General features: G+C 39.7%; 4 protein-coding genes across 4 annotated transcripts; 3 read left to right on the top strand and 1 right to left on the bottom strand.

Moving 5' to 3' along the window:
* The first annotated feature begins 3,246 nt into the window (after nt 1-3,246).
* Nucleotides 3,247-4,216, top strand: LOC131312723 (cysteine-rich repeat secretory protein 55-like). The gene has a single exon (XM_058340664.1). It carries the CDS (start codon nt 3,292-3,294, stop codon nt 4,123-4,125), a length of 834 nt encoding a protein of 277 aa, XP_058196647.1. The 5' UTR covers nt 3,247-3,291; the 3' UTR covers nt 4,126-4,216.
* Nucleotides 4,175-8,349, bottom strand: LOC131312722 (asparagine--tRNA ligase, cytoplasmic 2-like). Its single transcript, XM_058340663.1, has 8 exons — nt 7,638-8,349; nt 6,787-7,029; nt 5,835-6,425; nt 5,247-5,432; nt 5,090-5,154; nt 4,876-5,005; nt 4,682-4,740; nt 4,175-4,485 (listed from the first exon to the last, which is right to left on the bottom strand). Exons 1-8 carry the CDS (start codon nt 8,025-8,027, stop codon nt 4,302-4,304), a joined length of 1,848 nt encoding a protein of 615 aa, XP_058196646.1. The 5' UTR covers nt 8,028-8,349; the 3' UTR covers nt 4,175-4,301.
* Nucleotides 8,350-10,944: 2,595 nt separating this feature from the next.
* Nucleotides 10,945-12,527, top strand: LOC131312725 (uncharacterized). The gene is made up of 3 exons (XM_058340667.1): nt 10,945-11,357; nt 11,634-11,713; nt 12,056-12,527. Exons 1-3 carry the CDS (start codon nt 11,285-11,287, stop codon nt 12,236-12,238), a joined length of 336 nt encoding a protein of 111 aa, XP_058196650.1. The 5' UTR covers nt 10,945-11,284; the 3' UTR covers nt 12,239-12,527.
* A 9,570-nt stretch (nt 12,528-22,097) lies between these two features.
* Nucleotides 22,098-24,018, top strand: LOC131312727 (uncharacterized). Its single transcript, XM_058340669.1, has 2 exons — nt 22,098-22,507; nt 23,580-24,018. The coding sequence occupies exons 1-2, from the start codon at nt 22,382-22,384 to the stop codon at nt 23,844-23,846; spliced, it is 393 nt and encodes a 130-aa protein (XP_058196652.1). The 5' UTR covers nt 22,098-22,381; the 3' UTR covers nt 23,847-24,018.
* The last annotated feature ends 1,028 nt before the right edge of the window (nt 24,019-25,046 follow it).

Raw genomic sequence — 25,046 nt, forward strand, 5'->3', positions numbered from 1 at the left:
TAAGAATTCAAATTTGCAGTCTAAATTCTCATTAGCGTTAGTGTTCGTTTAATAATTTGTAGTCTAAATTTTTGTGTAGACTGCAAAATTTACGAAAGTGCCTTTATTTGCAATCTAAATTTTTTGCTGGGGTTGGCGTTTATTTGACAAATTTGCAGTCTAAAAGTGCAAATTTGCAGTCTAAATTCTCATTGGCGTTAGTGTTCATCTAATAATTTGCAGTCTAAATTTTTGTGTCGACTGTAAATTTACGCTTTTAGACTGCAAAGTTTACGAAAGTGCCTTTGTTTGCAGTCTAAAGTGGAAAATTGCAGTCTAAATTTTCTCTAGCGTTGGTATTCAATTAACAAATTTACAGTGTAAAAGTGCAAATTTACAATCTAAATTATCATGGGCATTAGTGTTCATTTAATAATTTGCAGTCTAAACGTGTAAATTTACAGTCTAAATATATAACGAAATGTATGTATAGTGCATTTGGTCATTATGGTGGTGGCGTGGTGGTGGTGGTCAGGGCGGGGTGGTGGTGGAGGTGGTGATTGTGGTGGTAGTTGCGCCATTGTGGTGGTGGCGGCGGCGGCGTAATGGTTAAGGTGGAGGTGGGGGCGTGATGGTGATAGAGGTTGTAGTGGTGGTGGAGATGATGGTGGGGGCGTGGCTGTGGTGGTGGAGTGGTGTTGGTGGCACCGTTGTGGTGGTGGTAGAGACGATGGAGGTGGTGGCACCGTTGTGGTGGTGGCGGCGGCGTGGTGGTGGTGGTGGTGGTGGTGGTGGTAGGGGGCGTGGTGGCAGTTGAGGTGGTGGGGGTGGTGGCATCGTCGTGGGGGCGCCGGTGGGGATGATGGTGGGGGCGGGGATGTGCTGGAGGTGGTGGTGGTGGAGTGGTAGTGGTAATTATAGTGGAGGTTGCGGCATTGTGGTGGTGGTGGCGACGTGGTGGTTGAGGTGGTGGTGAGGGCGTGGTGGCATGGTGACGGGGCTGGGGGCATGGTGGTGGTGGCGGCGGCGGTGGTGGTGATGGTTGCAGCATTGTGGTGGTGGTGGTGGTGGTGTAGATGATCGTTAGGGCGGCATTGTGGTGGTGGTGGTGGTGGTTGCGTGTTGGTTGTGGTGGAGCGGTGGTGGTGGAGGCATCGTGGTGGAGTGGTGGCGGCGTGGTGGTGGTAATTGTGGTGGAGGTTGCGGCATTGTGGTGGAGGTTGCGGCATTGTGGTGGTGGTGACGGCGGAGGCGACGTAGTGGTTGATGTGGTGGTGGTGTTGTGGTGGTGGTGGTGGAGGTGGTGGTGGGGGCGGCGTTGTGGTGATGGTGGTGGTAATGGTGGTGGTGGGGGCGTCGTGGTGGTGGTTGCGTCATGGTGGTAGTGGTGGTGGTGGGGGCGGGGGCGGGGTGGTGGTGGTGGTGGCAGCAGGGTGGTGCTAATTGTGGTGAAGGTTGCAGCATTGTGATGGTGGTGGCATGATGGTTGAGGTGGTCGTGGGGACGTGTTGGTGGTGTGATGGTTGTGGTGGCGGTGTGATGGTTGTGGTGGCGTGGTGGTGGTGATGGTGGAGGTGGCGGTGGCAGCGGCGGTAGTGGTGGTGGTTGTGTAAAGTTTAATGAAGGGACAATTTTGTCCTGTCAAAAAATGAAGTGGACCTGAGACTTTAAAAAAACTAATGGACTGGACTAGAGATGTTTTAAAAATATGAGGTGGATTGGACATGTTACAAAATCCTATAATGGACCTTATAACAATTCTTTATTGAAGGTCTTAGGCGAAGATCCAATCCTTTATTAATGTTAAAACTGCCCAGAGTGGCAAACTCCACCCAAAAGTCCAAGTGGGGGGAAAAAGTGCAACTTCTCACTGAGTAGCAGGACCACTAAAGCATTCACCATCTTGCATGGTGGTGGTGCTAAAATGGGCCACTTAGTTAGGTGGAGTGGTGGTGGTGCTAGTTAGTACAAGAAGGAAGGGAAGTGGAAGAAGGGAGGGAATGGAAGAAGGTTGTTTTTGTACTGTGAGAAGGAAGGGGGAGAAGGGAGGGGGGCCCGGGGAGAGTTTATTCTCTCGGAAGGGTCTTAGCTATCACTACCCTCAATCTGTCAATCATAGGATTAGCTAATTTAGGTGGAAAAAGACCGAATTACCCCTCAAACCTTTTTTCCGTGTTCTCAATGCAATGATTTAACGAGGACAACCAAGTAATTTCTCATATTATTAACTCTTGTTAAGTTACCAGTAGTCGCAAAAGCTTAAAGTGTTAGGACATGGGCCAACAATGTATATCAAGCTAATCTAAAACCCTTGCTCATGTGCAATCTCGTCTTGCACGTGGAGATGCAAACATCCACACATATTGCGATAGAATGCAAATGAGAGAAACATAATACAAACGGAGAACAAATACAAATAGAGACTTCAACCCAAGACCCCTTGCAATCTGAGCTCTCATATATACCATATTAAGTTACCAGTAATCCTAAAAATTTAAGCTATTAGGAAATGACCCAACAATGTATATCAAACTATCTAACAGTTCACTCATATTAACTACTACTCAAACCAAGTACAATTAGTTAATCCTCCTCTTAAATAATCTCTCCTTATAACATATCCTTCTCTTATCCATCATTCTTCCTTATCCACCCAATCCGCCCGGGACACAAGCCGCAAAGGAAGACCACTCCAACAAAAGAGTCAAAGCACCCGATAGCTCCATTAATCTACTGTCGCCAAAGACTATCTAGAATCAGTTGAACTTTAGCCATTATTTAACGGAGCCCTACCTCAAAGGAATTTGACTAATTTTCATTAAATTTTCTTGCTGCCATGCGTATCTACACAGTTGTAGAATAAAGCTGATATCACTGAGAAATGTTAATGCTTCAAAGTTTGGAAGAAGAGGAAAGCCTAAATGTACGTGCTCTCATATGAGATTTGAAACCCAGTCCTTAGGTTTGGGATATGACTGGGACTGCAATTTAACCCCTGAAAATTACCCAGATGCACATGACTCATTGCTGCATTACTATGATTCCATTATTGAGCAGCTAAAGATGAGTATAAAGACAAGAATAATGGCTACAAAATGAAGTGGAACCTATCGCTAATACTCAGGTAAACTTGCACTTGGATTAGTTTCTACTCCAAAGGTTTTTGACAATTCATTTTTTCTTTCCAGAAACTTTGACATTTCCCCCACTTGTGCCAGTGGAAGACGCGAAGTCAAAAATATCTGCTTTGTCCATCCCCCCCACTTCATTTCCCACTACTACTCAGCCTATAAGAAGAAGAAACCCATGTAGATGCCATCAAGAGAGCAGCAACCCAGGAAACAAAAGAAAAAACACATGGGTTTCTTAAGCCATCTTCTTATCTTGCTCTTACTCTGCACTATCTCTGCAGAATCTGCAGATCCTTTGGGCGAGTTTTGCAATACAAACGCTAACATTTCTAACAACCAAATATCATCAAACATCGATAGCTTACTTCCCCAGTTGGTTCAAGGAACTCTGCTAAATGGGTATATTGCCACCTCCTTTGGAAAAGCTGAAAACCAAGTCTATGGCCTAGCACAATGCAGAGCAGATGTTACCGGTAACGACTGCAAAACTTGCATCGAAGGTGCAGCAACAGAAATCCGAAAACGCTGCCCAAAACAAGCTGATGCAAGGATTTGGTACGACTATTGCTTCCTAAGGTACGACATAAAGGATTTCTTTGGAGAAGTTGATACCAGCTATGGAATTTTCTATGCCAATGTGCAGAACGTGACCGATCCAGATACTTTCAACAAAGAACTCGGAGCTCTGATAGATCAGATCTCTTCGGAGGCTGTTGTGCCCGGGAACAAAGGGAATGGGAGAGGAAAAACCAAACTGACACCTTTTCTTACACTCTATGCATTGGTGCAATGCACAAGGGATTTGTCACAGCTACCTTGTAAACAGTGCCTGGCTATAGCTGTCGACACTTTCAACTTCCCTAACTTCTGCAACAACAAGAAGGGATGTCGAGTCCTATATAGTAGTTGCTATGTTCGATACGAACTCTATCCTTTTTACTTCCCTCTAGATTCACAAGATGAATCCGCCAATTCTTCACTGGCTTATTATGTGTCTGCTGTTTCAAAACCCTAGTGTCGTAGTCTGTATTGACAGATGAGTTTAGATGCCAAGAGAATGCATGAACTTCTGAATAAACCGCATTTCAATTTGAACTTTTCACCTCTGAAATTATTGTGTTTGTACATGTACATCAAATTACATTCAGAGCCAGAAATATTATTTCTCCAACACTTTGCCAGATATTTGAATTAATTGGTGGCCTTTCCATGACTTCTGGGGAAAGGGATCACCTCTCTGACATCGATGAGGCCTGTGGCATAAACAACCAGAAGATCGAAGGAGAGACTGAAGCCCGAGTGCATGACGGTTCCATGCCTCCGAAGATCTAAATACCACTCATACTGCTCTTTTGGTAAGTTCAATTCCTTAATCCTGCAATCATGAATAACAGAAAATCAGTAAAAAGGTTTGAGGTTGTTTTAGTTTTTATGTTTATAAGATATAAAGGTCAAAAGTAAACACATTTTTGCCATATTACTGCTACTGGAATCACACTTAACCAATAACAAAACAATACGACAAACTCGGGGAAAATACTAATCAAACTTGAACTATCATGTGCTCATACCGGGTAGTTAATACATTGAACCGTTCCTCGTTTTGGCTAGCTCTAATCAGCTTCCCAGCCTGCACACAAATATCAACCAAATTAGTGACTAGCAATATTGCACTAGATTAAAGTGAAAGCCCAGAGAACGAAGAAACAAAGGCTAAAAATATGGTGGAGGTGTTTAACATGTTGAAGAAAGAGGCTCAAATTACCTTTGGTAAAACCACGTCAAATGCTGCAACTGTTTTTCCATCATCATTCAGGCGCACATAGAATGGCTGAAGTTCTTTAGGGTAATTGTGTATGATAACTGGCCTTTTGTAGATTTCATCAACCAGATAACTGCAGTCACAAAGCCATTAAGTTTACCTCTCTCTCACTCCCCCAAGACTAACAGCATGACAAATACTGCTACCATGTACAAACCTTTCATGTTCTTCAGTTAGAGGCATACCCAGCTCGAGTTTTGCTTCAAAATTTTTATTTTTGACCTACCCAGAAAACAGTGACATGACATATGAGTTAATTATGGGAAATCGAATCCATGTACAGACTGTTGTAACCAAGGACAGCACAATATTACCTGTTTTAAAACCTCCATTGCTTCCGCATAGGAGATCCTTTGGAATGAACTTGATGTCAACGATAGAAGGCGGTCCACAATGGTTGGGTCAACCCGTTTCGAGAGAAATTTCAGATCTTCCGAACAATTTTCCAGCACCCATTTGCTCACAAACTTCAGAAAGTCATCTGCACAGTTCATGGCATCCTGGAAACCAAAAATGATACACATACTAAATGGAGGAAGGAAATTTACTATGTCTGTAATATCAAAGCAAGTTAATTAAGGGTACAAAACATCAAGTAAGTCCAAAGGGTATTACATCCAGCTCATAATGCAAAACTGCTTTCATGAGATCAAAAGAAACAGACTTTTCTAATTGGATAAAAAAATGTTAAAACATCAAAAAGAAAACGAAATAAGATGTATACTATGAATTTTTCACGCATACCAAATAGAAGCCAGATGAAACATAGTTAGGTCTACAGCTGATGCAGAACAAAACAGCTAACAAGAGTTTAGATCAGAAACAGAGATGGAAAAACTTGAACAAGAGCAATATCAAGAAGCATGGACACTGATAAAAGCAGAAAGTTTATGGAATTGTACCTCTAACTGAGAGAAAGCTATTTCAAGTTCAATCATCCACATCTCTGCAACTTGCTTTTTGGACTCCAATTTTTGTGCTCGGAATCTGGGCCCAAATGAGTACACATTTCCTAGAGCACATGCATAGCTTTCAAGATGAAGGCGTCCAGAAGCCGTTAGAAAAGTCTGGCGAGAGAAGAAGTCTTCGGAAAATTCCACCTTCACTCTCTCAGTTTTAACTGAAGTTCCAGACTTGGATTTTTCTCTCGCTTCCAACTGTGCAGCTAGCTCATTTGTCTTACGAAGATCCTGAAGTGCAGCAACTAGTGCTTCCCTGTTGCTTTCAGTTCTTTTGAGCTCTTCAACTTGTTTACTTTTTTCATTAATGGAAGCCTTGATAGTTTCAAGGCTAACACCTCCAGTATCATCCATGGCAATGGCCTCCTTTTTTATGGCTTTGCCAAGCAGAGTTGTAACTTGGAACTTGTCGCTGAATCCTTCACTGTCTGTGGTTGTGATAATGGGCATGTCCACATAAAGGAACCCATTGTTCAAGAAGAAGGTGTGAGTGGCTTGAGTTAGGGAATGGCGAATACGGGTAATTGATGCCACCTCAACAGCAGGGAAAACAACACAATAGAAATGTCAGAACAGCTCTCAAAATCGAATAATACAAAGATGAAACAAATCACTTATAACATGGAAATTCAGGAAAGAACGAAAGGACTAAGCCTATCTTATTATTTTCATTTTGGTTGCAGTATGCATGGGAGTCACAGGACAATATTAAATTTGCTCATCAGAAACCCCTATTTGAGTTGATTTTGATAACCAAATATCGTAATAACAAGCAGCTGGTATTTGGGGAAATAGGGGCTACATATAGAACATCAGAATTACTCTAAGTGAACCCAAAATACAAAATAGCAATTGATCATCATAACAATAAATTGCAATGGGACTATGAGACTACCGTAGTTGTCCGAGGTCGAAAGTGGGGAAAATCGCTTAGCATATCCAGCGGAAGCCGCTTCTTGGACAATGGGTACTTGTCTTGAACTACGGTCCCAACATGCATAATTTTCTCTACTCTGAGCTCGATTGCATGTTTTCCCCGTACGTTTACAGTTGGCTGCTGCAATATTCCCTCTACTAATATGCAAGTTCCAGTAGCCATAACTTGGATTGGAGGAGCAATTGATGAATCCACCAAAACCTAAAATAATTCAAAACCAATCATCAAAGAAAAATTCATTTACGAACCGAAAATCCATCCAAACTAATGTAGCAGTAGTGATATTTACGAATCTACAACCCGAATGTGTCTCTTCTTTGAAATGAAATTATCCCAATCATCCTATAAGGCTCTGTTTGGATAGATATTAGATTCATAAATGAAGGGATTTGCCATCATCTTAGACCATTCACATATGGGTTTTCACATTGGGTTCGGGAGCTTTATCTTGATGGATCAAATGACTATTTCAAGAATTGTACTTATACAAGGACCCCAATAAAGTCTCCCTCATGCCTCTAATCCATCTTCCACTGAAGGTTCTGACATTTTTGAGTTCTTGGATAATTTTTTGCAAACTATCCACAACTAAACCACTCGTACTTGGGTTTACATTCAAAGTCAAATCACTTGATTTGAAGCCTGCATCTATCCAAACGAAGCCTGGAGAATCCACTACAAAATTTTGGTTTATGTAGTATTATTCATCAAAGTAGATGATCTTTACATGACACAACAATTTGAACCTAATGAACCTCAAGAATGAATTGCAAACAGAAGATAATAAAGAGAACAGATAAAAAATGTACCTGAAGACTTGGAACACAAGACCCATCACTAACTTGCAAAACCACGACTGACGGCGGTGGCGGCAGCTGTTGAACAATAGATTCCAACTTTCCGCGACCTGGGTTATGGTTCCCACCCAACACCTTCATGATTGATCGAAAGAACGGAATTCTTGTCTGTAGAATCTCCACACAGGTAACATCTTTAGCCGCCGCAGGAGTGTCACCGGCCACGGCCGGTGGCGGTAGAGGCTCCTTCCTCACCTCGTTGGAGGACTTAACCCACCCTCCAATAACGATTGTCTGTCCAACCAACCCAGTCCCACCCTCCAACACGGTTTTCAAGATTAGCCTTTTGGAGTACTTTGAATGGGGGGCTCGGGTTTCGGTAGCAGCTTGTTGGGAGGCCATTTTTTGAGTAAAAAGAGAAGAAGTGGAGGTGGGGATTGATCGGTTTGTGGTGAGAGGGTTAGGGTTAGGGTTTTTATTGGGGGAGACATTAGAAGGATGCTTTGCTTGGGGATTTAGTGAGATGGAGGGGAGGAAGATGAGAGAAGAGGGTGTGGGTAAGTCTGGGGGTGAAGGAAAGGGATTGTTTTGGGGTCTTGAGATATGGATTTAGAGAGAGAAACAGAGATTTGGACAGAGAGAGAGGGAGGGAGAGGGGTTAGGGTTTGGTATTCTTGAAGGTTGGGGATTCGCGGGAGTTTTCACACCCTATAACGGTTTTCCAAATTATGGTCGTTAATGGAGTAGTTCCCATTTGATAAGACTTGCTACTAATTGTAGTTAAGGTTTTTTTTTTTTTCCAGCAGTATACGTCAGCGAAGGTTATAACTAATTAGTAAGTTAGTCCACATGGATTTGAAGATTGCCCACAGCCTTGAACCGGAAACGCCCTTGACGGGGCTTGAACCGGCCTCCCACAAGGAAAAGGTCAAGAAATACCATTGAGCTACAAGTCCTTTGACATTTACTTTCAAAATTTTGGTTAAGGTTGGGAGGAACTATTTTTGTCCCAAAATTATAGTCTACACATAAATATATGTAATGTTATAGAGTATATAGTGTCAATCAAAAAATATAGTACCTCGAGTATAATTTTTAAAATTTCTTCCTACCAATTTAAATATGTAAAATTAGATTTTTTTAAGTGATGCGAAGAATTTTTTTAAAAACTGAATTGGCAAGGGTTTTATTTCGAGAAACAGTAGTAGTACAACAAAGAATTTGTTTGATTAATCATTTTAACTTAAAAAATGACACTCCTTCCGTCCCAAAAAGAATGACAATTTTTGAAACTCGTGTTATTTTTCATCGCTTATATCTTTCAATCTATAATGTTTTTCATAAATTTGAAAACTTTGTATAATAGAACTAATTAAGAACTACCAAATAAGATCCATATTGCATTTTTTTTGAGATCTATATTGGAAGATATAAGGAATTGAAATTGCCACGGATATCAAAAATTGACATCCAATTTGAGACGGAGCGAGTAGGATTCATGACATCCGAACCATGAAAGTGTCCTTGAAAATAAATGAGTAGTCCAGATTCACGTCGCTTTCATTATCCGAATGTCATGAATTCTACCAATCCTCTTTTGCCTTCGGTAGTTCTCTAAGTGGTGGATTAATTTGCGTGGATTTCAAAAAGATTTGACTATTCAATCTTAATATTAATTGTCTAAACGGATATGAAATAAGAATTTAACTTCCTATTTGGAACTTGAGGAAAAGAAAAAGAAAACTTTGAGAAAAATGTCAAGGAAAATTAACTGTGCTAATTCTTTGCTTTGTTATTTTCTTCTCTGTTTCCTCTCAAACCAAATGAGAAAAAAATATTTTTCTTCTAGGTTCCAAAAATTAATTTTCCTTTCTTTTCTTTAGGTTCGAAACAAATATCCTCCCATAAGTAGCGGCTTGCAATCAAAGAAAATTATCGAGATTGATACAGTACATGAAACTGTAAATCTGAACTGTTTATTTTTATTTCATGTATCCTAACAGAGAACAAGTACATAGGCCAGAGCTGAAATTCATTTTGGCCCAAGCCAGTTTCATGCATATGATGATGTCCTGTTAACCGCAGATTCCGTATATTGGCTTGGTGTTCAAAGTCTGAGATTTAAAGATTTGTTATTTCTTAAGATTTCAGCTTCAAAACCTCCCAAGTGCTGACTCATTTGGGGGCCATTGCATACGAAACAATTGCTTCGGCTTTAATACGGCTCCCTCACAAGTGAGCATTGAGGTAAGACCTTCAAAATTAATCGAGGCGCGTGTAAATTTACCTGGCCACTTGAGTTATCATAAAATACAGACTATAAGAATTTGAATCCTCCTCTTTCCCCTAGTCATGGACAAAAAGGACAACTGGTCTTAAAACAAACAACAGAAAATAAGCAAAAGATGGGTCTTTTTTTTTTTTTTAGAACGAAACCAACTTGTTCAAGATTTTTTCTTTCTTTTTACTACTTCTACATTGTCAGAAAGCGACAAGGAAAGAAGAGAAATTTTTCGGAACGTGGCCGTGCCCACGCGGTGTTCTAGCAGTCTATCTGGGCCGTCCAAAAATGTGTTGGACGGTTCAGATTGAAACTCTCTCTCTCCTCTCACCCCATCCCTCTCTCTCCTCTTTCTCTTTCCAAATCCGAACCGTCCAAAACCGAAATAAACGACTCGGATGTGCTAAGCGGGTACCATGTGGTACCCCGGCACTAAAAAATTCCTCCGAAAAAATGCCCCCCCCCCCCCCCCCCCAAAAAAAGCATTTATTGAATGTTTGTTTTGGGAGCAAAATGCTCAATGTACTTTCTGAGCAAAAACTCTCGTGGTCTGAGAAAAGGGAAATACTTGCTATTACACCCGAAACTTTTGCCTTCTTTTTTTTTTTTTCCGTTTGTTGAATTGGTAGAAAGAATAGGGAGAAAAAGACGCATTTCGCATCAGTATCGCAGTTTATTTATTTATTTATAACTTACCTCGACTAACCTTGAGAGCCAACATCATTGGTCACGAGACAATTTCCGAATACAAGTAAATCTCTCTAGCGACACTGGTTTCTAATTGTATGTTCAATACTTGAACTCGTAAGTTACGAATCCGCGTTTTACTGAAACTGCATGTAACACTGTAGTATAATGCATTGTATAAACGTTTTTCACATTCTTCTAGGAATTATCAGAGAGATATTACTCTAGACATGTTCCTATGCCTGGAAAGCTCTAAATGCTGCTTGTTGGTGGGTGAGATATCCCCTACCCAAACTAGAGGAATATAAATGATTCTCACCTTTAGAATCCCTATTCTAACCCTTGAAAAATCTCACACTAAACCCTTGCTGATTTGTAATATGGCAGAAAACCATTTGGTGTTTTGGTAAATGCAGGTCACAATCCAATAAATTAACCCAAGACCAAGCGTTGGACCAGATTGGAAAGTTTGCCAGTTGGGGACCTCTGTTGTGTTTATTCTTAGCTCTGCGTATTCGGCCAGTCTATCTCTTATTCTCTTTATGGTCATTATTTGACCCCTCTCTCTCTCTCTCTCTCTCTCTCTCTCTCTCTCTCTCTCTCTCCATATCCTTTCAATACCATTGGCTTGCAATACCATTGGCTTGCAATTCAGCTCACCGTCAAACTTATCCCAATACAAAGAAGAAGAATGGCAAACAGTAGACAGACCAACTTACTCCTGCTGTACTTCACCATAATTTGTGCTGCACGTTTAACTCAAGGTCAGGTTCTCTCCTCCTAATTCCACATTTTTTTTCCATAAATTTTCCCCTGGGAATCTGATTTAATTCCTTCCTTTGCTTCATGGTCACTGTTCTGTTTCTTGTGGGCTTATTCCAAAAACAATTGTTTTTCTCTATATCGTTCCAATTTTATCGTTTTTTATAATGTTCTTCTCTTAATCTTATATTTGTTGGAATATAAGAGAAACTCTTGGCCCTATTAGAATGTAATAATATCAAGTTCTCATCTTAATACTTGCATTTCGATGTGTGCAGGTTATAGAAAACAAGTTGGAGTTCCCTTTACTCATAGGGTCATTCATTTTCCTCCCTCGGAAAGGGAATTCCCTCTGCAGGTAAGAAAGAAAGAACAAACATTTCCTTGGAAACCTTTTCTCATGAATTCTTCTTTTCCAAATTTACATGCTAACAAATGCGGGAAAAGCATATGAAACGGTATCAAGGGGCCTTTGGCCTAATGGCATTCAAGGTTGCACTTAGGAGTTTAACTCATTCTCCAATGTTTTAATCTAATTATTCTAACCATACTGACTTCCGCCGATCAAAATTCTTTTAGGGATGCAAGTACTGACTCCCATCATTCTGTTGGGAGATTATACATGAAATTCTTTTAGGGACAATTCTTCTCTAGATGATTATCTTTAGTGAATGTTTTCAACCTTGTTTGGAGCTTGTAGGGTTTTGGGGATCAATGGAAGAACAAGGACTCAAGAAGAATGATGATTGGATCAACTGCACCAACCTGCACTTACAATGAATGCAGGGGATGCAAGTACAAGTGCAGAGCAGAACAAGTTCCAGTGGAGGGGAATGACCCAATCAACAGTGCATACCACTACAGATGTGTCTGCCATAGGTAATAAATTCACAGCAGAGAGAGCTAGTACTACTAGAAACTGAGCTAAGAGAAATTGTGAAATTGTGCAGCAAAATTGCATGGACTTTTTCAAGTCTATTAAGTCACCTCTATTTGCTGCACTGTTTTGTTAGTAAAACTAGTTACATGAGTGTCCCATTAGCTGTTATAGGATTCTTTCCAGATTCGGGATGTTGGCTCGTATGTTACCTTATTAAGTTGCAGAGATTAGTTTTGTCATCGGTTGCATATATATTGAAAAAAGAGTATTACCTTCGGTTATATCCGCAAAATCCGGACTTATATTGTGATGTTTTCGGGCTATGCTTGATCCTGAATTTGATGACTGTTAGAAAAACGTTTGAAGCCCTTTCTTGTTTTAAATAAGGGGAGTGGTGCTGATGTCGAGTTGCTTTTTTTCCATTTTCCTCCAAAAGTTCTAGGTGGTAACATAACTCATAGTCCCCAAGGCTCCGTTTTGCTAACTCAAATAAGTACAAGTACTTATTTTTTGAATTAAAGGTGATGTATTGTGAGAGAATGATCTCGTAAAGCAAAAATTAAGTAATTTAAAAATAATAATCTTAGCAGAACGGGGCGTTCAAACATGACGGGATGATAAGTGTTATTTGCCCTAAGCATCATGGGTTTAGGTTTTGATGCACATAAAGCCTCAAGGGCATTTGAGTGTGAACTGTGTTTGAGCTAATATATTACGCGTTCAACTATGAGTTAATTACCGGCTGGAACGATGATGGTTCCTAATGTAGCGAACACCATGCTCATAAAAGAACCTTACATAATGTTATTAGTAGTAAATTTTAAAAAGAAAAATATTTAGGGTGTTTAGCTACACAGTTGTACTTGTCGTGCAGGCACCATTGAATTAGATTGTGGAGTGTTCCATTATTTTTGGGCAGAGTGTTCAATAATTTTTCAATTGGGTGTTTAAAAAAATGATTAAACCAAATTTACTACTACCTGTATTTTAAAAATATATATATTTTTAAGGGTGTTCAACTGACAACCCTTCAATCAATGTAGAGCCGCCTACCTCGTCTAGGTTCATCATCCACATCCTTTTTGTCTTGACTGTTTAACAGTCTCGTTTAATTACTCTAACTAACAAACGACCCGTACTAGTAATACACGATGGCTATTTATCCCACCATCCCCCTTTGTCTTCCGCCCCACACGCTGCCCCCACTCTCTGCCACCACCTCTAGACTCTCTCCTTCCTTCGTACCCAATGTTTTCTCATTTTCTCTGTTGAGAGTTAAACACTCACTCTCCATAGTTCAAGAATTTTATAGGGAGTTCTTGAAGATTCTGGAATATTTATTCCTGTAAAAGTTCAGAGGCATCTGAAAGTATCTACAATATTCTAGAAAGCTGTGGAGAGTTATAGAAGGATTTAGTTGTGGAGAAGTTATGTGACAAGAGCCTTGAGGAAGCTAGAAGACTCCGGAAGGTTCAAAAAGACGATAGATATGTGTGAAGTCTTATACAACATGATGGTAGGGAATGAATCTAAAATATTCTAGAATGTAGAAAAAAGTAGTGCACATCTATATAAGGGGTGAAAGGCCTCATTTTGTGGGTGTGGTAAGGAAGTATCACCAATGTGTTAATGGTGGTGACAAAATCTTCCTTCGGTGAGGTAGGGAGATGCCAAGGTGGGGGAGTACCATTCAAGGTGTTAAAGTGTTCCTTCTGCTGTGTGTGCGCTCAACATTCTTTGGTTTGGTGAATAATACAGTATTGGCCCATTTGACGACAGGATATAAGAGGCGAATATGTCATCAACCCGGTAGTCTCTCTCTCCCCTCTCCGCCCCCACTCTTCCCTAGACTCTCTCCACCAAATCCACAACCCTTTCTCTCCCCGCCCACCGTCCCCAATCTTGTTCCAAGATTCTTGCTCCTTCCTCATTTCTCCAATAATTACGATATAAAACGTTCCGAGCCTAACTCTCAAAGGGCCAACCTTGGCAATCTTAACCGCCATATACATCTATGCTTGCAAATTGTGTTTCCGTTACCTCAAACTAAGAGGAACACTACCATCAGACTAAGAGGAACACTGCCATCACCTAATAGGATGGTTGTCATCGACTTCTTTATCCCAGCTCCAGGGGCACACTTGTAATGGGTTTAGAACTTGCCATCGTTCTTCTTCCACGGATTTTTACATTGGATGTAACGCCTATCCTTCCATTCATTGTGAACTATCTCCAACCAGTAGCCTGACCCTTCCCAAACCCACAAGTACATCCCTCTCTCTCTACCCTCCGTACCCTAACCCCTACACCTCTCTTCCGCTGCAAACCCACCACCCTTTCTCTCCCTATCTGCACTCTCTCTGAACCCGCTATTTCTCTAAGCCAGTACCCTCCAAACCCTACTCTACCCCCACTCACCGGCGCAACTCTCGCCATTATTACCCTTTGTGTTAGGATTGTCACACACACACACACGATTTACGAGTATAAAACAGTAAAAAATCAACACAGAGATATACGTGCTTCTCCAAAATAGGGTATGTCCATGGGAGCGAGAGCGATTGCTGTTCTTTTATTATCACAGTATGGAATAGGGTTTACAACATAGCGTATTTATAACTACTCTATTATAACCCTAATATGGTATTTGGTCTGTATTCCAAAAATACCCCTATACAAACCGTACCATACTGCGGGAGCATTGCCCCCCCCCCCCCCCCCCCCCCCCCCCCCAATTACAGAATGCCTGGGCCTTCAGCCCAGTCTACTTTCACCGGATCATTGGCGAAGGGCCGGAGCAAAATGAGTAGAGCGACCACTCGTTGCGCTTCGCTCCCCTCATTCCGCTCCGGCATCTGGCCTTGGTTCTAGAACTCCATAGTATTTCTTCATACCTAACATTATGAGCCATAGTTTTAATACTTTGTGCCATTGCAATCCCATTGTACGAGGTTCTCGTTTCCCGATCATTTGATATACGTTATCTGAAATGTAGAGGAACTTTTTTGGATTCTAGCGGAGGTACAAAGCCATTTTCACTCAACGCATTCTATGCGGGTACGGGGAACGAAGACCCGAGGTCAACGCGCATGTTGGTTGGTGCGGGAGTGGCTAGTTTGATACAGATGTATGCTTGGGTTTTAGTCACTTGGGTAAGAGAAGAATTGTATGTGTATATATATATCCATAACACATAGGAAGCTAAGCAACTGAAGTTATGCACAGATGACAACATGGAAGAAAAAAAACAAGCAAAGACTTTAGGTAGTAACCAGAAGAGGCACCTTTTTCACTTGAATCCTAATGAAGGCAATCATCGAGCCTAATTTCTCGCATCAAAAATGGCAAAACAGCAATGGACCACTTCAAAAAGAACCCATAAAATCCAGAAACACAAACCCAAAATGAGATACATAGCAAACAAGAAAACACAAGTTAGCGTCAAGAAGAGCTTATGATAAGAAAAGTCATGGAACTGCAAGTGGCACATGGAAAGTGGTCCAAATATGGTACTGTACATTTTAAGCCAGTAATTGGCTGAGTCACATGGGGGACAACTTATTTGAATCCCATTCAATTTCCCTTGCACCAAATGGCAAAATTGAATTTCAATTTTAAATCCAAAATAAGTTCCATTGCACTTCAACTTCCTACATCAAGCTTAGTATAGTAGTATGAAGCCATTTCCCCGAATTTATGCGTTAGATACTTAGAGCATCTCCAACTCTTGACATCAAATTGGGGACGTCAATTTTTTTTTGAAGGCTGACGTGGCATTTTGGCATCTTGAATTTGACATCAAAACCTCCTCTCCAACTGTTATGTCAAATTCTATTTATTTGACATCAAATTATCCCTCTCCAACCCTTATGTCAAAATACAAATGGTCATTTTTTGAAATTTGGCATGGAGGAGGGAGGTTGTCAAAGTTGGCATGAGAAGACTTGCCTTCAAATCCACGTAGGAATTGGCATCAAAAAAGACTGTTGGGTTGGATTGAATTTTGGTGTCAAATGTTACCGTTAACATGTCCACGTAGAATTTGACATCTCCCGTTGGAGATGCTCATAGGTTTGGTACATTTACTCTATTCTATCATCTAGGCTACCCACTTAGACACTCAGAGAAATGGGTTTTTTTGTGATGGTTCTTCATTCACTCTAAGCCTCACTCCTTTATAAAAAAGATGTAGAAGATTTTGAGAAAAGTGAATCGTAAGTGAAGAGTATGGATTTGAAAATTCATATGGAAACGAATTTTTGGGTTGTGTTAGATTTGAGAGACCATTTGAAAACAACTACTGTATTTTTTTACCACATGCATGGATCCAGATATATATCCCTCCCAGGCACCCACATTTTGTAAGCGAGGTGTGTCACGTGTTGTGTCAAGTAAATGTGTGCCTATCATCTTTTTGTTTTCGGTTTTTTTTTTTTTTTTTTTTTTTTGTCTGGCAAATTAAGTAATTTTATCTTCCACCAAAAGGTAGAATTTAGATGATCTTTGAACATCACCCTGCTTCACTGAATTCATCGGTTATGTATGCTACAACTACACCCAAATCACACATTCATTTACACACGCGAGCGTGTGGGTTTCACCATTTGTAGATCAATTTAGGCTCCATTTATCTATCCGTTAATTAACTCCATATGATATGATAAAGTTTTTGGTATTTGGATACACAACTTTTTGGAGTAATAAACTTTTCCGAGTCAAATCATTACAAGAAGTTGAAGGAAATTGAACTGCACCTTCACTTACAAGTTTTTGAATTTTTTTTTCTATTTTTTACACGGTTTCCAATAAATTTCTCTATCTCACCCTCTCCACTCATTACATCGAAAAAATTTCTCAAAACCAAACAAATTGAGAATCCTTCCTAGTTTTGCAAATTGATGAAAGCCCGTGGCGATGGCATGGGCCTTATGGCTTGGCTTGGTGGGTAATAGGTTAACCATCTCTAGTCACAAACAAATGAGCCAAGATTTTGTAGATTGGGCTACCACACAAGTTCCTAATAAAGGCTAGGTTATTCTTCAAAACGTAAAACAAGCTCAATAACATAATCGTAGATGATGCCAAATATTCCAAATCTTAGGGTCATTGGGGGTTATGCTCGGTTGTTACCTTTAAGATCCCGAAATTAGTCGAGGTGTGTGCAAGCTGGTCCGGACATCCGGTTATCAAAAAAAAAATCGTAGATGGAGCCCAAATTAATTGCGCACAAAAGTTGGGAAGTAGAGTTTTAGCCAGCCGGTGCGGCTTGTTCATTTTGTGTCTCAAAATTTCTGTTAACGGTCTCCAATAATCTTTTTCTTTACTATCTACCCCTCTCTCTCTCTCTCTCTCTCTCTCTCACAAGATTACAATTCTATAGGTCTTGGATTTCGATCATGTAGGTCTTACGATTCTGTAGGTCTTGGATTTCGATCGTGTTCTCAGTTGGACCGTCTTCTCCGACAAGGAAGTGGAAAAATTTTGGACACCACATCTAGCAAATGCACTTTCCATCGTACGTTCAAGAAATTAAAGAACTTCGTGCACGAGGTTCATAGCCACGCATGCCCCCACCAAAATGACCTCTTCAAAGCTTCATTTCGGCTTCCAATTCTAACAGCATCTCCAACGGGATATGTCAATTCCTACGTAGACATGTTAACGCTAACAATTGACACCAAAATTCAATTAAACCTAACAGCTTTCTTTGATGCCAAAATCTACGTGGCTTTGAAGGGAATGACAAAGTTGTAAAAATTGACAACCACCCTCCTCACTGCCGGCTTTGGGCTAAGGCCCAAGAGGCGTGGGCCTTAAGCCCCCAAAAATGTCAAAAAATTAGGGCCCTACTTATTTTAAGACCTAGTATATATGTATTGTTTTGGAGCCCAATTTTAAACCCAAAAAGACATTTTACATTTGGAAAAATGGAACACGGAACGCAGAAAAAAACAAAAAGAAAAAAAAAACAAAAAGGAGGAATAAAAGGTCACGGATCGCCAAAATCCCTTGGGCCCTTTAAAATTATTCAGTGTGGTGGGTGCATGGATGCATATTTTTTTCTCCTTAAACACTACTACTCCAGTACTTCCCATTACAAACAAATACTATATCGGAATCAAAATTATTTAGTGTGATCGACTTTTTATTTAATTTTCGTTTACAATTACTAAGGGCCTCACTTTTAAAGATCGTCTTAGGCCTTCAAAATCTCAGAGCCGGCCCTGACCCTCCTCCACGCCAAATTTCAAAAAATGACCGTTTGGATTGACATTAAGGGTTTGAGAGGAATAACTTGATGTCAAATAAAAAGAATTTGGCACAAGGGTTGGAAAGGAAGGCTTTGATGTCAAATTGGAGATGCCAAAATACCACGTACGCTTTCAAAAAACATTTGACATCTCCAATATGAAGTCAAAGGATCCTAAAAAAAAATTTAGGGATTTGATGCTGTCAAATAAGCCAAAAGATCCTAAAAAAAAATTGTCCCCAAAGCGCCCTAAGCCAGTTTAGTGGATATATATATATAACTTTAGGATATTATTGTGATGCAGAATAGTGAATGGAAATCTATTAGTGGATTAATTATTGATCTCCAAAGTGCATTATGGGGCATGCGCAGCATTATTTAAGTAAATTTGGATGATCGATCGAGCGGCACTGCTCCATAAAAGAAACTTTTTAAAAATCCTTTCTTTTTGTTCGCTTTGAAGTGAAAATATATATTCGAAATGTTTGCTTTTGAATGATTAAAATGCTTTTAATTCACTGCATTTTGTTGGGCCCAATTACACAGATTAAAAAAAACTAATTAAATCATTTTTTTTATTTATTTAATTGAATTAGTTACGACGATTGTGGTCACGTCTGATTAATTTACGTCATGTTCTATTTATCAGCTCCCTTGAGCCAATCTCCCTTTGCTCTCTCAACCGTTGTCAGAATGAATACAATGCTACTAGCTAGTACGACAGATTAAATTCTCGATCGAGCTGTAAATTTTTGCTTAAAAACGCATCGTCTATCTCTGTTAAACTATTAAAGATAAGTTAGTTGCAACATACGAAAACAATCTAAATTAAGGGAAAAAAAGAGATTCATTCCCCTCGGAAAATTTTCAAACAAAGTGATGGGGATCACTTTCGAACCAGAACTATCAAAGAGAGCCATTGGAATGTAAAAAGATGGACTTTTTTTTTTTTTTTTCCCTCGTGTAAATAATAACATGGATTTGTGCTATTGTTAGAACAGCACTCACATGTGGGTAGAAAGATTTGAACTCTTGACCTCCTAATAAGATACAAGAGTTCCAAGTTCCGGCCAACAAGCTAACACTGATTGGCTAATCTTAAGGGACTCTTAATATAAATTCTTGGGCGTATAACATGACCGAACTTGAACCATTTGCTTATAGCAACACGTGGAATAAGATTATTTGTTTTTTCCCGATAACCGAATGTCCGGACCTGCAGAGACCTTGACTAATCACTTTAAAGTTAAAGACCGGAAAAAAATATTCTTACTAGTTCTGTAAGCCTATTAAAAAAGGAAAACTGATTTTCGCGCTCTACTTTTAATTGACGACGCTCCAATTTTGACGTGAAGTTACATGAAGCGTCATCAGTAAAAAGTGGAGCACAAATATCAATTTCCTTAAAAAAAAAAAAAAAAAGTAAATCACGGGACTTTTAGAGGGAAGAATATTCTAGAGCTGGTGACTCAGCAGTGGTCTCAAACGGGACCAATAAGAAGGGCAATTGGACTTTACTACTACTACCTTTTTTGCGAAAGGAACATGTGAAAAAGACATGGCCAATTATATCAATATCAATTGGTTTTTGAAACTTTTTTTTTTTTTTTTTTTTTTTGACATGAGGTTTTGGAAACTTTGAATGCAGACTTTTCATGGATTTTCTTGATTACTAGGAGTCTAGGAGGTCTAGAGAGAGAGAGAGAGAGAGAGAGAGAGAGAGAGAGAGAGAGAGAATTGGCAGGGATTAAAATTAAGTGTTGTTGATACCCGTTAATTAGCAGCCCAATTTCAAGGATTAATGGAGTCTTTTTTTTCCCCCCGAAGGATCGGATAATTAAGATGGTGTTTTTCACTAAACTAAAAGGAGTACTGGATGAGTTGTTGCCGTTAATTATATGTAGTCAAGCTGTTTCTACTAAACTAAAAAGAATGACAACCTCTTGAGTTAAAAAATTTCGTAGAAACAATTTTACTAATGGCAACAATTATAGACAAAGAAGCACGACGCGTAAAATAATAATAAATGCATACCTACCAAGGATTAATTAATGGAAGATTTTTACATCTTAGACTAAAATCCATAACCTAATCATCAATAATCTACCTTCCTCCCATCCAATTAATTAAAGCTATGTCCGCCTTCTTGTTTTGTCCCACCTAACTCTGAAACAAAGGATTGGACGCAAATATACCACGAAGTGGTTGATTCAATGGGTAAATAAATTACAGTTTCTTTTCATAGTGGTGTGATGGAATTGACTGCAAATAATTTTGTTTACACAATGTTTCTCGCTCAATATACTTAGGGTCCGTTCCGCTAAGATTTTTATTTTTTAAATACTTATTTTTCGCTTTACGAGATAGCCCAGGGGTGGACATGCCTAACACGAAAAACAAAATAAATTCATATAATTGAGCTAAAAATAAACATTTTTTTTTTTAATTTTATACATAGGACATTAGTTTGATAAACGGTCAACTTAAAAAAAATAAAAATTTAGTGAAAAGTAGAACTTTTTGATATGATTATACGACCCGAACATGACACGAAAGATTTGATGAGTTGAAAATTTTTGTGAGATTTCGTACATAAGATTTTGATACATAACACGAAAATGACACGAAATTACCTGTTGTCCACCCCTAGAGATAGGTCATCCTCTCACAATATATCATATTTAATTTACAAAATAAATAATAATACTCGTTACCCTTAGCTGAACGGGGACTTAACCTAAAATTGGATTGGAGCGACAGTCCACGCCCGGTGGAGACATGGCCTGGTGGGCTCACGGAGATTGGGGAAAGCGATAGCTGGTGGTTTGGGCCGAACCCACGTCCCATTTTCTGTAAAGTTCACGCTTTGGCTTACATGTGGCTAAATAAATATGTTTGGCTTGGTTTAACAAAGTGTTTTTTTTTTTTTTTCCTTCTTTTTTCTCTAATGAAATTCAATCTACATAAACCAAAGTTGGATGTGTTTCTTGATTGTTTTCCGGCTCCTTTTGGCCCAACTTTCGGGACTTTTTTGCTATCTTTTGGTTAATTTTTCAAACTTTACTGGAATTTGGATATAATTAGTACATTATATGATTCTGTTGCAACAGGTGAAATCGAAAAATTACAAGAATATAGTCTAAAATAGAAAATCGAAGACACTGAAAGACTGTCTTTTTGACACAGTCTTTTAGCGTCCTTTCGGTCATCTCTAATAAAAAAAAATCAATTTTCAGATATAATTTTTTATACATTTTTTAATTTTTCTTGTCGAGCTAAGGCATGATATAAAAATGAAAAGAAAACAAATAAAAAAACATTCCATCAAGTAAAAGTCAGATAGGCAAGTTTAAGTTGACACGTTTTCCAAACCGCGGAATTATACAATAATTCAGGAGTACAGCCACGTCGGACTCCGAACCACCATATAACTACATGTTTCAATAAGGTTCATATACGTAGCGATAGGCCCCACAAAAAAATGTGATTGTAAAGTGGTCTGGAATATCGGTACTCCCGAATTATTAAATAATTACTTTTTGAAAACAAAAAGATGCCAATCGAGATTGCCCACTAGGCCAATGATGACGCACACATCTCATTTTCCGCAAGCGTAAAAAACATCCTTCCAAGTTCCAACCCGAATCGCGCTGAAGTCTTCCGGTGTACTACAAAGAGTCTCTCTCTTCAGGAACACTGTCACATGCAGACTCTTCTTTTGCTACTGACTTTCTCTCTCTTCAGGAACACTGTCACATGCAGACTCTTTTTTTGCTACTAACTTTTTCCCTTACGCAAAGAATTCGGACACAACTTTTTTTGTTAGGTCTAAAGAGCCCGCTGGTCTCTCTAACACAATATTCTTGTGTTTTGGGCCAAGTGAGAGAGAGAGAGAGATGACTGGTGGGGAAGGAGGTGGAGATGGTGTAAGCCTAGACCTTCTCAAGAAGAAAATGGAGGAGTTTGCAAAGGAAAGAAACTGGGACAGATTTCACAGCCCCAGAAACCTCCTCTTGGCTCTTGTATGTATACCCTTCTCTCTCTCTCTCTCTCTCTCTCTCTCCACAAACACATATCGGTTAGAAGGTTTCTACACCTGCAGCTACGTTATGTAACTTATGTTGACCAACTGTTTTTGATCATTTTGGTATCAACGGTGCCATGCCCACCGCTCAGCATCTTATCGTCCATATCGACAATCCATGTTCTAGGGAAGAGTTTTTTAAAATTCGGACAGTAGAGGGAAAGCAGTGAGCGTAGACTTTCTGTTTTCGAATACCAGATATTCAAAGTTATTGCATACATCGGGTAGCTAGAGCTAGCCGTAGGTCAGGTCAAACGTATTTCACTTCTCTCTCTTTACGATGCTATGTCCGTCTGCACGACATCTCTTCCAGAATTCCATTTCATGAAATCATAGGAAGTTGCTTAATAGTAATGATTAAGCACAACCTGTTCGATATTATCCTTGATTAATTTGACCTAATGAATCACAGTAATTTAATGCGATGTGGAGAAGAAAAATAATGTTGCAAGGCTTTGTCCTTTTTTTTTTTGGCAAACGATATACATTAGGGGGTTACATGAGTGTTAGTATGTTAGTCAACGGAGATTGAGAGGCTATTCATAGCCCTAAACCCCAAATCTGCTCTCCGTCGGACTCGAACCTTGGTCATCATCGAAGAGAGAAGTGAACATTCCGCCTGTGCTAGCGTGGAAGTTCAAGGCTTTATCCCTAATTGCTCCATTTTTGGAGCATTTTCCCTGTACTTCGGAAACGATCGTGTCCTGCTGTCAGATCCAAAACTCTCCAATAATGCAAATGGGTCCGATCTTCTCTGTTCGGAAAATCTCTGTGCCGAGGTATTTTTCGGCCGTTGAATTGTGTGATTTTTTTTATATTGTAAATCCAACGGTTAAAAAATCCCTCGGTACAGAGGCACAAGGGTTTTCGGCATAGAGAATCTTGCCTCATACCCAAACAGGCCCATCTTTAAACTTTAGCATTTAGCTTTTTATGTCACACCAAGGAAAAGGAATCTAATGAAACCAAACGCCTTTGGTCATTTTCTGGCTTGCTTTTGATCTACACAGGTGGGAGAAGTGGGGGAGCTTTCTGAAATATTCCAGTGGAAAGGGGAGGTACCAAGGGGACTACCCGACTGGAAAGAAGAAGAGAAAGTGCACCTGGGTGAAGAGCTCTCTGATGTTCTCCTCTACCTTGTCAGACTCTCTGACATATGTGGAGTTGATCTTGGCAAAGCTGCCCTGAGGAAGCTTCAACTTAATGCCATCAAATATCCAATTGACCCCTCCACAAATGAACACAACACCAGCAGCAATGGCTCTGATAGTGCTTGATCTTCAATGTTTTTATGTGTTAAAGACTGAAAAGCCCTCACCTTTTGGTGACTTGTTTGGCTCTTTCTTTTGGATGTGACATGTTTATGGGTAAATTAATGTTTTGGTTGGTTTCACAGTTTGGACAACTTCGACAAATCCATCTTCAATTCTAATGTTACAGTTATGAGAATTTCTCTAGTACCAATTAAGGTTTTGAAATCATAAACCAGAACTCTGACAAATGGTCATGGATGGAGTATGAAAGCCCATTTGTATCAACATATACTCCTATATATAAACATTGAACAATGAAGTTAGGCTGAGAAAGAATAACTTGGTCTTTTAGTGCGCCGCTGCAATTTGACTCAAGTCCCAACATTCTTCTTCTTCTTCATGTGACATAACCGTGGCATGTACCGGTTTCATCAGACTCAGGATTCTTGCGAGGACTTTTGTTTCACAATTGGGATAAAACCTCATGAGTTGGTTAACCCCGTAGCCCACATGATGCTCTCTCCATGTGATCGCGTCCCATATTCCTTGTCATATAGAACTACCCGTCGTTGATTGGAAATTGAAAACCGATACTCAGAAGAAACGGTTGCTTTCATTACAGTATCCGTGGCGGAATCTATATATTTTTTGCGGCTTATTGCGCTCATCATTGTCTGCAAACCAGTATGCCTTGCGAAGCCCAGAAATCCTTCGCGCAGATTGCTCGGGGTTTGGCCCACCTCAATTGGGTTTAAGACTTCTAAATCGAAAATGTGTCTTTCAATAGCACAAAAACAATGCAAAGAAACATGTTGTGAAAAATATAGAAGAGGACCACGAACTCAAAAGATTCCTATGGCCGAAACCACCAATTTACATTAATGAGCAGCCTTTTTTTTTTTTTATCGTCATCCCGGAATCTGGAACGAATGATATAAAAAACGCTTTGTCGTGTATCTAAAGGGGTAGTTGCCTGTAACTGACGTCCTTTCACATCCTTAGGGGATAGGTTTGATTAAAAGAGAATAGAAAAAAAAAAGAAAAAGAAAAAAAAGTGATCACATTTTAGTAAAAAGCTTAGCCAGATAAAGCAAACGGAGTATAGAAAACACCATCATCAATTGTAAACTAAGGAAAGCACATCCCCTCTAATGATGAAACCCACTACCCTAAAGATAGAATTAGGCATGAAGATTCCTAATTAATAGCATTACTTTACTTAGT

Source organism: Rhododendron vialii, chromosome 13a, assembly GCF_030253575.1.
Source record: "Rhododendron vialii isolate Sample 1 chromosome 13a, ASM3025357v1".
Taxonomy (NCBI): domain Eukaryota; kingdom Viridiplantae; phylum Streptophyta; class Magnoliopsida; order Ericales; family Ericaceae; genus Rhododendron; species Rhododendron vialii.

Bases quoted from the DNA above. Each gene is read 5' to 3' on its own strand.
- LOC131312723 (XM_058340664.1), top strand. From the start codon at position 3,292: ATGCCATCAAGAGAGCAGCAACCCAGGAAACAAAAGAAAAAACACATG.
- LOC131312727 (XM_058340669.1), top strand. From the start codon at position 22,382: ATGACTGGTGGGGAAGGAGGTGGAGATGGTGTAAGCCTAGACCTTCTC. The intron at 22,508-23,579 runs GTATGTATACCC...TGATCTACACAG, and splicing joins GAAACCTCCTCTTGGCTCTT to GTGGGAGAAGTGGGGGAGCT.
- LOC131312722 (XM_058340663.1), bottom strand. From the start codon at position 8,027: ATGGCCTCCCAACAAGCTGCTACCGAAACCCGAGCCCCCCATTCAAAG. The intron at 6,426-6,786 runs GTAGTCTCATAG...CCTGCTGTTGAG, and splicing joins TTCGACCTCGGACAACTACG to GTGGCATCAATTACCCGTAT. The intron at 5,006-5,089 runs GTTTGTACATGG...TTGTGACTGCAG, and splicing joins CTAACTGAAGAACATGAAAG to TTATCTGGTTGATGAAATCT.
- LOC131312725 (XM_058340667.1), top strand. From the start codon at position 11,285: ATGGCAAACAGTAGACAGACCAACTTACTCCTGCTGTACTTCACCATA. The intron at 11,358-11,633 runs GTCAGGTTCTCT...CGATGTGTGCAG, and splicing joins TGCTGCACGTTTAACTCAAG to GTTATAGAAAACAAGTTGGA. The intron at 11,714-12,055 runs GTAAGAAAGAAA...TGGAGCTTGTAG, and splicing joins AAAGGGAATTCCCTCTGCAG to GGTTTTGGGGATCAATGGAA.